Here is a 14,998-nt window from a genome sequence, read left to right on the forward strand (position 1 = left end):
ATTTGGCCCGGCGGAAGAAATTCATAATACACCGCACTACGTGATTATTGTAATGTGGTGCACTACTCACCTAACTTTTTAATCACACTAGTATTTTTCTTTTGGTGCATTGCGTCTTATACTCATATTAACCGAATCTTCTGAAAGTTCTGTGAGGTTAGTCCAACATTACTCCATTTTTATTTGATTCATATAAAATGATTGGCTATTTGCTTCTGACTTCTAATAAGACGCGAAAACTATATTTGAACTCCCAAATAAAATTCTTGGACTCCGTAATAAACCCAGCAGGTGCTTATTGCTTGGAGACAGATAAAATATCGATGCGTCCTAGTTATGTACTGAACCCATAAAGTATGTAGATCATGTATCCAATTAACTACAGCAGTTTGGCTGCTCTTTTCTTACCGAGAAGAATTATCGGCTATCTGATCACTATAGCGTATAGCTAATATAGGTATTATATAAACTAATCGATCAAAATCAGGATTTTGTATAAAAAACTTTTTTATTTGACGAGATATCTTGACGAAACTTGACAAGGATAATTGCCTAAAGTAACGGTACAATCTCCAAAAAAAATGTTTAGATCGAATCACTATAGCATATAGCTTCTATACAAAGTACTTGTGTGGAAACTTTTTTTATTTCTGAAGTCAATTATAGTTTTTTTTGTTTTTTGTTGGTCTTTGAAATTTCAAATATATTGACAAATAAAACTTTGGTCACTTTTATCACTTAATACTAAAAATACGTAAATACTTTGATCTAAACAGCTTTTGATTACTTAAAATATGATATAATATATCCGATAAAAACTAACTGCAATTACATTAAAAGTTCCAAGGGCAAGCCCTACGAGCTCTTAGCATTTGAGAATTTGTTTGTTTTATGGAACATTGCTCACACGCTGTTCACTCAAAATAATAAAGCCTCACATTTTAGAATACCATTCTCACATCCCTCTCTATCCTCAAACGCATTTAAAAAAATAAATCAGCGACGCTTGAAACGGAAAAATAAGATGGAAAATATTTCGGAGCACCATTCCATAAACATAAAATTCATAAAGTAAATTTATGAAAATAATCAATGAAGCACACGCACAATAAATGCGACGAAGCGCAACGAAGTGTGATGAAAAGAAAATCTGCAGAGAACACAGCCCGTTGACAATGTCCTACCTCACACTTAGCACTAACGTCGGCACCTCCACTCTCATACCACTTAGCAGGCGAGCCAACAATGAAGATGATAATAATGTAGCGACTGGAAAAGGATGTGACAGGAATATGACAGGCGAAAAGTGGTCGAAGACTGGGCAAGCGAATGATGCGTAAAAGAAATGGCGCTGGATTTGAGCCAGTGCGAAAGTGCGCTCAAGTGTGTAAGCGAGAAAAAAGGTAAATTAAAAGCAAAGAAGAATAGCGAAGCAGTGAGACGGAAGTGACGACTGAAAGCATTAATGCCACGGCTGACAATGGCTGAGTGTGCAGACAGGCAACGCTAAATGGCATACGAAAATACTCGCTAACAAGCGCCGATGTAACTAACTGTGTTTAAGTTGAAGGGATAACTATGGTGGATGGGGCTGCGAAGAAAATGTAAATGGCAGAAAAATTAAAAACAAAATGCTTAGTTTGTTGCCAACACGATTTGAGGTAATGCCAAAAAGTTTATGTACCGAAAAGGGCACGATAACGAGCGCCATTAATAATTCCAAAGCTTCCGGTGTTCGGCACACATACATATGTACCAGCGATGGCAGGGAGCGCATAATAATAACTCACAAAGTCACAAAGTTTGACTGAGGCCAAAATGCGCTCGACAGAAAGTGAAATGTTAGTAGAAATTCGAGACGTAAATTACACACACACATACAAGCATGCAATCATGTAAGTTTGAATGTATATGTTCATATGTGCGAGTGAAATTATTTTTGGCTCCGCCTTTGTGTCAGACATTAGGTGCAGACGCAGACATACATAATGGCCAAGGCGACAATTTGTCAATACTCTAATTGAAGCAGTAGCTCACAGCTATGCAGCATACTTTTAGGCGGCTAAGCGTAGGTTGTGCTATTTATACGGCTATTGTCATGCTTGTAAAGAGTGTCGTGACCCAACGTGACTTTACTCGTGTACGTGCACACACACACACTTACAAACAGATATAAATATATATAAATATATATATAAATAGTATGTATATATGTATAGCTGACCAGCTGGGAGTTGAAGAAAATTAAATGCAGATTGCTGACAGCGACAATGAAATGGGCGGCAAAATAAGGCGAGTCAGATTAATTGGATTGATAAAAGTAAATGACTAAATGCCGGAGATTAAGTAACTGAACATATTTGTGTGGAGAATACTTAGTGCAAACACAGTAAAGTGCGAAGTTGAGTGAAAGGGGTATGCTTGAGTGAGTGCGTGTGCGGAGTAGAGCGAGTTGTCAGAGTGCGAGTGGTGATAAATGATGCTTAAAGTTTGTGCAAAATATTTCAACTTTATGCAAACCGCAATATTTCTGTACTAAATTAGGGCCGCAGGAGAATATACGCTTTTTAAATAGAGTTGAAAATAATTAAAGTAATTAACTTCAAGAAAAATTGCAAACCAAATTTCAGACACTTCTCTCATGGCGATTCTATGGCGAATACTATTTTAGTGAATAAAGTTATTAAGACAATTTTGTTTTTCTAAGAAATAAATAAAATATTTAATATTTTGTGAAGATAACTCAGTCTTCCTTGTTCGCCGACCCAAAGATATTGAAAAAATGTTTTTTAAAAATTTAATTTTTATTTTATTTTCGAAGATCCGTCTTTGAAATCATATAGCATCTGTCATATCTGCTTGACGGAAAATCAGTATAAAGTAAATTGAAGAATGTATGGTGCTCATATATTTTACTTTTTTTAGTAGGTTAGATACTATTGTATGATTAATAACGATGTTTGCAATGGGAACATTTTTGAAAGTCGAATTCAAATATGTCGATTTGGAGGCTAACCACGAAGTAATTGCTTTTTAATTTTTTACTCAATCTGTTAAAAATAGAAAAAATTGGTTTGCTGCAATACTCAGGCGACTGTCCCAAAACGTCACAGGAAAACATTTTGGGTGCATTTCTGGATCCGAAACTATTCGTCATCGTTCGTATAATAGTTCGAACACTTGTTGTGCAGCATCTCTTCGTGGGCCTACTTTCATATTAGGACATCTAAAGTACGCTCATGATACCTGTGTAAAAGTTATAATTTATTTCACGTGACCTGTAGCACATTAACGAAACTCATAGTTCGAACTTTGACTTATTTGTTCAAATTCTGATTGTTTAAAAGGTTTTCACCTTTAGTGTTCGTGGTCTCATTTTGTATACTCTGCATTTCTAAGGAAAAGTTATGGAATTGATACTAAACCATTTATTGGAGTTTATTTACAGAGGTTAAATTAGCTTTATGTTTGTACCGAGATATAGTGCTTTGAGATATAGCATAACAAATTTGGTCTCGTAAGCCACCAAATTTGCGTTAAGTCATCACATTCACCCGTCAGTAGTCCATAGCTTAAAGAGAGAAAGACATTTTCATTTCATGTATTAAAAAAATTTTCCTTTCTTTTTATATCGAATGAACTGTTCCCTTTTGCTTGAGCCTATTCTATGTAGAGACTAATTGTACCTAAAAGCCTACGAAATTCGTAGGAAATCGTACAAAAGAGCAATTTCTTATGTATAGTAGCATTAAATTGAAATGTAAACACTGACTTACATAATATATCTCCAATTATATGCAAAGATATGTGCCATATAATGGAAACTAATACATTCCCAATTGTATTCTGTAGAGATCCAAATCTAGGTGTATTCTCTTTAACGTTTACTCGTCGAACTTTTTGCTGGGATATTATTGATTTAGCAGCTACGATTTCACATTTTTAGCCCTGACTAAACTTTTCCTATAGCTTACAGATATCAATTCTGCAGTTTTAGTCTACGAAGTAAGAGGGTTTGCGTTTATTTTGTGGTCCCCTGTATGTTGGTTCTTAATTTACAGAAATGCCTATATTGTGATAAATTATTCAAACATTTTAGTATTCACTTTTACTGACAATTATTCAATCATAGTATAATACCTAAAACTGTACTATTATCATTCGATGAGGTGTATTCTACTTTCGTAGTTATTTTGAATTTTGCTTGCCTTACCAACTACCATTTGGAGGTCTTTTCAGAAGAGCAAACGAAAGATACATCTTTTAATTTAGTGATGCAGACACCGTGTATGGTATATGTAAATCGTTCCAAAAGCTGATAAGATTACTCACGCACGCTAATGCAGCTTAAAATTTTCGAAGCCCACCAAATAGAAGCTAGTAAGCTGAGTCGGCATATTAAAGACATATATAATGAGAGTAATTTTTTCACTGCAAAAGTGGTAGCCACAAATAATCGTTACTTGCGTGAAATTATATACTTAGTATCGTACTCCCGAGCTACTATATAAACAGTTATAAGTATTCGTACGGTTGAAATGGGAGAAAGCACTTGCTTTTGAAGTAACAGTACAATAGCCAGAAAGCCAAAAAAAAACTTCCGGTTTCCGGTTAGCTCGGACGATTACACTTGTACACGCCAAATATGCATACATGCATAGTACATGTGCAAAGAAATATGTGCAAGGTAGCGGACATGTATAGGAAATTATTATTTACAGGCATACACAAGTATTTAGAAAATTGAGGGCGCTACTTTGATAACCATACATATAATATTTCAGAGCCTAGTAACATCTTACAATAACCATTAATTGATAATAAAGCATTGCCTCTAAGTAAAATAGTGAGTAGTTTTAGCAATTTAAAAGTTACGTATTCTTTAAGATGCTGGTGGAAACTTTTTTAATATAAAAAAGATCATCGATACAAGCTGAAAACGGATATAGTAACCCATTTACCGATTGCTTTTATGATGAAAAGCTCAGTCAAACATATATCTGAGGTATTATATACAGACATATTATAGGTGCTCATAACCAATTTACGATATTGTCGATACATATTAAACATGAGAGTTCACAACAGTGCTTTATTTCCAGTTCAAAAATTCCTAAGTAATTGTTTAATCAATTAATATTGCTAAAAGTAATAAGATGCTTAGATTAGATTAATATTATGTTCGGTTGTTTTCAATTACTATGTCTTGCACAACAAATCAAGTTACATTTCAGGCATTACGTTAGTCGAGGTATCTCAAAAAATACTTTTAATTTGGTTATTTATTCTAGGAGTAAGAACAAATGAATTGGTTTTTTTACCTCCCAGGCTTTATTAAAAACGTACATGGGTGTATGCAAAATTTTGACATACATGTACATTGATATTTTCGATGCAAAATGATGGCAACTGGGCCAACCCTAGTAACTTCATCTGTTAATTAAGCAATGTGTGTTTTGGAAGGCTTTATTTTCGGGATTTAGCAAACACTGCATAATTAAAAGTTGTTCAAGCAAATATTTTATTTAGTTTTGTCAGGAAACCCAAAAATACAAACATAAATGAGAGAAGACAAATGCAACAATGTATACATTTTGGAAGAATGGCTCGTATATGTATATACATTTAAGGCTCTCGCAAGTAAAGATAAATGTACAAAAAGTATTACCTTTGAGCATTCCAATGATTAAGGTGAAACTACGTCATTAGAACTTCGAAAGCGAAAACCACAAAAGAAACTATTTTTACTGCTATTTTTAATGCTATTTTTGTCGCTAAGTTTGACAAATCTCTCGCATGCAACTTACACTCATACAAAAAGGAAGCACTCACAGAATCCTTTCCTCAAAAAGTACAGTAAATGGAAAAAAAAGTAAGGAAAATTACCCACAGGAAGAAGCTGAGCTTATCTGTAGCTGCAGCAGCAGCTCAGCAAACCTATTCCTTCGCTGCGAGAATAGCAATTGTTTCATGCCACCCAACTATTTGCCGCTGCTGTTGGAAGGGTCAATGGAGGCGTGTTTAATGGCTTGCAAAAGTGAATGTTGGTTGTTTTGTAAAAACACGCGCGCTTAATAGCCTGGAAAGTTAAGCGGCATCAAGAAAATGGCTGCTTGCGGCCATGCGCCTTCAAGTATGCAATGCAATTGCCAAAGAAGAGGTAATTTGCGCTTGAACTTACAACGCTTTGCGGTACCACAGTGATGCCAGCACTAAAAACGGTAGTATTCTCGGTGATTGCATTGCCGCAGCCGCAGCCACAAAGTAGCTAATGAAGCAATTTGAAAGGCAAACTTGGCAGGAAATTGCAGTGTTGAGTGCTTGGATTAATTTGTGGCATGCAACAACTCTACATGTACAACAGCGGTGAGTGTAGCAAAAGCTACACGAACTAAGAAGAGGCGACAATTAGCTATGCGCTTGAGGGAAAGCGGCAAGCATCGTATAAAATTAAGGTAGCACCTAAAAAGCGGCTTCGGGCACACGCAAGAATGTATATCTAATTTAAATTTCTCATAAAAGTCAGGCATTTAATTTATATAGTGTCGCCGCAAGTGATAGTGTCGCGAAATCGCTTCCATAAAAGTTTGTTGTGATTTGCGGTTGTGTAAACGCATTAGCATGTGTGTATGTAAATATAAGCAGCACGGGTTAACTTTGGATAGAGCTGCACAGCTGTCGCGTTGATTTTATTGCCGCTTGCAGGCGTTAGGACGAAAAGGCTCTCGATTTAATTACTTTCTGTGTTTAATTTTAAATGCTTTGAGCAATTAAATGTTGTGGATTTCGCTTTGAGTTTGCGTTTGTATGCTCAATTTCTGCCGTTAAACTATAAAATTTAACCGCTATGAATGTAATACAACATCTTTATTACTTTTCGGGAAAATGTTGCAAAGCAAAAATATTTCGAATTTAGATTTTACATTTTCTGAAATTTAAAATTGCTTTCTGCTATTTAAAAATGTTTATTTTAATGTTGATTTTGTTGCTTCTTTTCCGGTATAATTATTTGTTACTCATATCGATACTCGGTATATCGGTTCATTACTAAATCCATTAGTATTTCCTCATATAAGTCTATACAGAAACTTCGTAGTATTGTGAAATCTTGTGCAGCCTACGTGACCTAGTATGTACACCACAAGGGTTAAACTTAATATAAGCTTTAGATATTAAAGCTGCTTTGAGTTGTGTAATTTACAAATATATTATATAATATATCATCATATTACTTGTATAACAGATGTTTCCATCTCATCTTCTTCCATACAACTTTAGCAACTTGCTTCCGACTGAGTTTTTAGCTTTAAATAAATTTTTAGCTTTTTATAAATGCCTCTTGAATTATGTCCCGTAAGAACTCCTACGCTTGCGGCAAGATGAACTTTGCTAAGAGCTAGCAGTTCAGTAGGTATTCTACGATGTGAGAGCGGTAAGGAAGCTCCCTCCACCATACGAATACATCATAGAGCATTATTGGCTTGACTACGGCATGGTTTGGTGAGAGTCCCCACCTCGTCTCTGTAGCTTTACTACAACAGTATGAGGCAAATAATACCTTCTTGACCATCTCCTCAATATTTGTCATGAAAACTTTCAATCAAGGACAAGTACCAGGTATTTCACCTTACCAACAGGTTGAAAGCGTGCGCTTTAGCTCGTAGATGGTAGTTAGAAATTACCTAACTAATTAAACTATGTTTTCTATAAAATATCATGGAATCGTTCCATATTTGTAAACTTTTCACCAACTGATGCTAATTTCAGGAATACCTAACTCATAGAATATATTGGTATACAATTATAAAAGCTTTCTCTGTTCTCAGTGCGATTATAATAAGTATATATATGTATATATGAATAACCAGATCTTTTAAAATTTATGGTATATAGAGTTCATTAGTTAATTTACAAAAATACCGTTGGCTCACTGAGAGCTCCTCTGTTGCCATGCCTACCACATGGTCCTACTGACTCATTTGGGGGTGGTTATACAATAAGCATAATAAAGGTTATTAAATCGCGCTAAAACACCCGCCATGTCGCTAGACGGAATAAAGGCATTCCAAATTTCTGAAGAATTCAGTGCAACCCAAAATCTCTCTGAGGGTTTCCGTCCTAGCCGCTGATCGCTGTCTTGAACTGTTTATTGCTTATTAAGTATCATGATCCACAAATGTTGCACCGTAAAGACAAGTGTAATGGAAGACCGAAAATTATTAGCTTCCTGCATTTTTATTTTGCATGTTAAGATAATAAAATTTGTCTCTGTATGAAAAGCTTAGAACTCATACTTTCTACGTCAATTTAGACCCAGAAAATTAGCGAAGCAATCCGCCATTTCTATGCTCGCTGACTTTGGATGCTGCCCTTACGAAAAAAAAATCGAACGTAAATTGCTGAAATGATTTTAGTAAATAAAAGTTGGAATCTTTATTAAAATATATCTTTAATATAACTATACCCTACTACGAAGTTTGTAACGCTTAAGTGAATCCTATAAAATACATGTAGAAATGGTCAGTGTGACGAGCTGAATTAATTTAGACTTGGTCGTCTGCCTGTCTGTAGATACGCGAACTAGTTTCTCAAATTTTGAGATATCGATCTTAAAATTTGCTCAGTTTTTGGATCTGATATCGTTCCATCGTAACATATAGCTGCCATACAAACTGTACAATCAAAATCAAGTTCTTGGAAAACGTTTTAATTTGTCAAGAAATCTTCACATAATTTGACATGGATGGTTGTGCAAAGCAACGGTACAATCTTCGAACACATTTTTTAGATCGGATCAAGCATATAACTGTCATACAAACTGAACGATTAAAACCAATGTTGTTGCCATGTGTTCGATTCGTTACTCTTTAAATTTTGGCGAACCAATGACAGCTAATATTCGTGCAAGCCTAATATAACAAAGTTTTGCGAAAAGCGCAAAATTGTCGATAGTTTCCTTTACGAGTATATGTTATTAAGATTTTAAAGAAGCGTGTGATTTTAAGATATATGCATAAATTTATGAAATAATCTGTTGTTTTAGTAAATATAACAATAATTCTGTAATTATCTTAGCCAACTCTCCAAAACTTGTTACATCGAAATTTGATTACATTTGATTCATTTCTAAAGCACAGAAATCTCCAGAATGAAATCTCCAGAATTAACTTTCGAAAGTGTATTCCAACATAACCAGAGCCAAATTGCGTTTATTTCATTGCATTTTCTACATTTCATTTGAGTTTGTACAAATGTATGTGTTATGAAAACTCTTCGCTACTGTTCCTTCTGCTTCCTTGTGGTGTGGTCGTAAAAATTCCCAGAGGAACACTTTCGCTTATTGCCCCTAAGCAATTTACATCATTTCCATCCCTCAGCGGAACCCACAATTTCGCCATTCAACTATGTAGTTCAATGGCGCACCCGAAGAGCGACCGTCCACTTGTTGTTGTTGTTTTGAAAAATTGTGTTTTCAAATAAAACTGCAATTATTTGCTTTTGTTTGTTGTTGGTTTTTTGTAGATATTTTTTTTTTGTTATTTTGTTGTTTTGTCTGTTTTGCTTTACAACCTCTTTGGGCATTTTGTTTATAACTTCTTGTTTTGGCATTTTATTGCCTACCGCTAGGCATACCATAAACGTTTTATGCGATGGCTATTTAACATTTATTGTTATTTAAATATAAAAATATTTAAGATTTCCATCAGTTAATGTTTTCCACACCTACGTCAAGCGTGTCTGCAACGAGGCCTCGCAACAACAAATAAAATTCCTTTTAACTACTTTTATATCACTTTTCCATTAGGAGGGTTCTACGCTCACTAGCATAAGTATGTGTGTGTGTATGGGTGTTTGTATCCCTCACTTCTTACTATTAATAGCAGTTGCCAGTTTTATTTGCCTGCCATCCTAGAATATTGTAATTTGTTTACAAAAGTATAATATACTCGTATAAGTAAATATGTATGTAGATATATACATACAGATCTATGTATATATTATATACTTTGTACTTTTATACATAAACAAATTTATAACCTTTAATTTGTTTTTATTCTCATTTCCTTTGCAGTGCGATGAGCCGTTATCCGCCGGTGACATTGTGGTCTTTGCCCAACGTGTCGGCTCGCAGATTTGCTGGCATCCTGGTTGCTTTGTTTGCTGTGTTTGCAAAGAATTACTTGTGGATTTGATTTATTTTCATCGTGATGGCAATCTTTATTGTGGCAGACATCACGCCGAAACGCAAAAGCCACGCTGCTCCGCCTGTGATGAGGTATGTACACAATTATATGTCTGTAGACTGTAGATTTGTATAAAAAGTAGCGCTTTATTTATTTTTGTCTGCGCAACTTGCTTTCCTTTGCCCTTGAGTCTGAACCTCTCATGCATATTGTATGTGGATTTGTTGGATTTGAATTAGTTAAGTTGTATTTTCTTCTGGTTTACAATTTAAGCTTATTAGAGTAAGTCTGATTTTCTCGCATTCGGATCATTAGTAGCTATCAATATTGACATGAACCTGTTTAACATTTGTGGCTGTCTCTTTAGATATTATAGTTAGGGGACACGAAACATATTTTTCTCATTCTAGTCCTTTTGTAAATAGGAAAGCCAATACCTTAAGTTGTCAGACTTTTTAGTTGCTCTTCCAAAAATTGGAAAGTCTGGAACGAACAATGTATTTAGTACATTGAAACGCTATATACGAGAAAGAACTTTCAAATCTTTAAAATGAAAATATGCTTAGTTTTTTCATACTTTCAAGGAAAGTAAAGAACTGCCGCTAGGGTAAGAGAAAGACAGATATGGAAAGAACATTTCATTATCTATGATGTATAGGATTAGAGACATTTTTATTAGCACATCAAGTAGCTCATCATAAATGGAAAAAGAAAAGCAACCAAAATTCCAAAAATAAAAAATATTTACACAACGCTATCAAAAGTACAATAACATTCTAATTAAAACCATTGAACTACATATGAAATTAATTTACAAAACAAACAGTTTTTCTACTTTTTCATCAACGTATATTTTCCCCCCATTTTTTCCCACATTCCAGATAATCTTTTCGGATGAATGCACAGAAGCGGAAGGTCGCACTTGGCATATGAAACATTTCGCCTGCTTCGAGTGCGAACATCAGCTGGGCGGTCAGCGTTATATCATGCGCGACGGCAAGCCCTATTGCCTCAACTGTTTTGACACCATGTTCGCCGAATATTGTGACTATTGTGGTGAAGTGATCGGCGTCGATCAGGGGCAGATGAGTCATGACGGCCAGCATTGGCATGCCACGGATCAGTGCTTCTCGTGCTGCACTTGTCGCTGTTCACTCTTGGGTCGACCATTTCTGCCGCGCCGTGGCACAATTTACTGTTCGATTGCTTGCAGCAAAGGTGAGCCGCCCACACCATCTGACACCAGTTCGGGACCACAACTGCGTCCGACACATCGCGCTAGCACAACAAGTCAAATAGCGCGTTCACCGCGACCGGGTGCGCGACATAAGGTCAGCGGTGGTGGTGGCGCGGGTGGTAGTAACGGAAAGAGTGCTGGCAGCGCGGGAGATTTGTTGGAACGGCAGGCGCGTCAAAGAATGGAGGTGGGCATTGATCGTTTGATGATTGTGGGTAAGCTGGCTGCGGGTTGTGATGCCATTATGCCGCCGCTGCCTGGTGTGCCACGCCCTGCACACCCGCCGCCTATAGACCTCACCGAGCTAGGCATAAGTTTGGATAACATCTGTGCAGGCGACAAATCGATATTTGGCGATCCCAGCAATCTTACATCCTCGCTGCCCGACATGCTGATGTCGAAGGGTGAGGACTCACACAGTTATCAGAGCATTGACAAAATCAATATAAATTCACCGAGCGCTTCTGAGCTCACGCAAAGTACGCAAGAAATCACCAATGAACTGGAGCTTGAAAATGACGACGAAAACTGTGAATTGCCACATGACAACTACGAAATATTGTTGAATACGAAGCGGTCACGCAACAAATCCGATATTGATGATGACGACGAAGATGATGACCGGGACCATAGCGACGCTGATGAAAATGTACGTCCGCACTTGAAGGAGGTACGTTTTCATAGTGTACACGACACCATGTCGCGTTCGAAGAGCTACACGGACAGCACAAATGCGCGGCGTCGACGCAAGAAACGCAACCAATCGCGCAGCTCTTCGGAAATGCAAATTAACCAAGCCAATTTAAGACTGCACAATGCACAAACAAATGCGAACGGCATGCACAATAATCTCGATAATTGCGACGCGGCCAGCGCCTGTTCCACATGTTCATCCAGCTCCTCCAGCGATATGGACGACTACTTATATCGTATACCAGCGCGTAGACACTACGGTGGCGTGCGTGTATCCTACGTGCCGAACGATGCGATCGCTTACGAACGAAAACGAAAACAAGCGGCAAGCGAGCAACATTTGGGTAGCGGCGGCTCATTGATTGGCGGCACAGCAGCTTCGATGACCGCATCGACAAGCGGCGCTACGAGTGGCGGGGATACGAAGAACTGTATTATTTCATGACAGCCTCCGATATTGCCGCCGCCACCGCTTAGCCTTGGTAGCTACTATATATTGGATACGATCTTGGAGGAGCAGCGTTTGGTAGTGGATGAGAAGCCACCAGGTTGTTTGAGGCGCGTTTGGCGTATGCTAACCACCGGTGGAAAGGGTAAGAAAGCGCACGTAGAATTGCAGTGTGTGTGAAGGGGAGGATAAGAAAAAATAGTTATTGAGAGAACATGTAAGAAAAATTAGATATATATATATATGTATATTGTTCGAAGAAGGAGTGTTTTAAGCATGTCAAAATTAAGAGGTTGTACTAAGAGATATTCTAAAGAGATCTGGCAACAATATATATTATTTAGAAGACCGGAAGCTCACTTTAATTATGCATCTGTTGTTGTTTACCAACTCGCCGCACTGTTTTCATCCAAACTGTCAGTCAATAGGCGCGCAAAATTTGAAAACATTTTTTCTATTTTTTTTTCGACAAATATTGTAATCCTGACCATCAATGGCATCACAATCATAGAGGTTGTACAAAATTATATCGAAAGAGCATTTGTTCTGTATATAAGAAGCACTGAAGAACTTCCATATCGTAGTTGTAGCTGTAAACTAAAAACCTTTAAATTATATGAAATTAAAAAATATCAAAAACGAAAGTGAACAAAATAAGACACATATTTAACGAAACTTTGTACAAAAGATACACATATGAATATCGATTTACACAGTTTTAAGTATAAGCAAGTAGCAATTAAGTGTATGTATTTTATTAATTACCAGTTACAACTATTACAAACTTGCACAAAATGTATATAACTATGTAAATATATAAATATATATATGTACTAAAAATTGCATTTAAATGTTTTATTAAATAAAACTCAACAAGGTGGTAAAATGCCGAAATTGGAACGATTACAAATGGAATATTGCTTGCTGTTTGAAATTAAACAAGTTGTAGACATTTTTGATTTATGCGCTTTTCATATTAAGACCATTTGTTCGTTGTATCTTAAAATATGAATATATTTTACTTTAGTAAAGTCAAGTAATCGTGTGTTCTATAAAAGATGAGAAATCAAGAAAATTTGTTTTCTAATATCAAATAAAAGGCAACCAAATTTTGTTGATGTCTAGTGTTCAAATAAGCAAAAAAAGTTGACTTCGGTTGTCTGCTATAACACCCTTCAAGAACTCTAGGCCAGTTTGTATGGCAGCTATATGCTATAGTGACTCGGTCTGAACAATTTCTTTTAAGATTCTTCCGTTGCCTTAGATAATAACCCATACCACGTTTGATTAACATATCTCGTCAAACGAAAAAGTTTTCAATACAAGCACTTGAATTCGATCGTTCAGTTCTTATGACAGCTATACGCTATAGTGGTCCGATATCGGCCACTATAACAAATGAACAGCTTCTTGGTGAGAAAAGGACGGCTGCAAAATCTGAAATATATATATACAGACGAACGGATAAACGGGCAGACAGACGGATTTAGAAGATGCTTAGTTTATGCAAACTGGGAAATGATGAGTCGATTAGACTATGTAGCATTTACTACAAATTGCTCTATTATAGTCAAGTGCCGATATGTTGGTACTTATATAAAAGGAAAAACATGAGCACACAACCACACGTTCGCAGTTCCACCACATATCAACGAGTTTGTTTTAGTACTAGTCGCCCCTCGATTGGCAGTGGTAAACCTCCCGATGTATTCTCGGCGTAAAAACTTCTCACAAGTAGTCTCTTAGAGCATGTTCACACGGGCACAGTTTTTGTCGCCCAAGCCGGTTTTTGTGGGCGAGGGAACGACGAGAAAAGATGCTTTGTTATTTTGTTCGTAACAGTTCGCTGTGACGCATTTCGGCATTCCTTTTCATTCTGAAATTATTTTCATGGTTAGCAGTAGCGCTCGGTTGTAAATGGATATATATGTATATGCTATTATATCTAATGTTTGTATGTAATCTGCAAATATGTATGCAAATATCCATTATATAATAGAAATGTTTTAAAAAATGATGAATAAAAACAAATTAGCTAAGCAAAAATATTTTTGTGCAACGCGTACATGAAGCGTTATGAATATGAAAATGCAATATAAAAGAAAATGCAGAAAATTGTCGACATGTGAACGCAATGAGCAACATCAAAAGAGAATATGCCGATAAAGAGCGACAAAGAGAGTCCTCGTTTGGAAACAGTCTTGCCATACGGGGTTACTTTATCATATCGTATCAATGCTCGTTTTATCCTCTTGTCACTAGAAACTTAATTGATGTTGTTTTCAACGATTATTTTCGAATAGTTCAACTCTATCGAAACACATACTCGTACATATGTACTCTAGAATAGAGTAATTTTAGCCACCAAAACAAAGAATAAATTGACATTTTGTTATCGAAATTTCATCATTTGAAATATGAAATTTTTAATGTGAA

At 36.3% G+C, this 14,998-nt stretch overlaps 1 protein-coding gene across 1 annotated transcript in view; it reads left to right on the forward strand.

Annotated features, from left to right (window-relative positions):
• esn (espinas) overlaps positions 1–14,998 on the forward strand; it is a 77,196-nt gene extending 62,198 nt beyond the window's left edge. The window contains exons 5-6 of the mRNA XM_014233089.3: positions 10,073–10,276; positions 11,066–14,998. Coding sequence (XP_014088564.2) covers positions 10,073–10,276; positions 11,066–12,559 — 1,698 coding nt within the window. The 3' untranslated portion in view covers positions 12,560–14,998. The remainder of the gene's footprint in view (positions 1–10,072; positions 10,277–11,065) is intronic.

This window comes from Bactrocera oleae, chromosome 4 (assembly GCF_042242935.1).
Source record: "Bactrocera oleae isolate idBacOlea1 chromosome 4, idBacOlea1, whole genome shotgun sequence".
Lineage (NCBI taxonomy): Eukaryota > Metazoa > Arthropoda > Insecta > Diptera > Tephritidae > Bactrocera > Bactrocera oleae.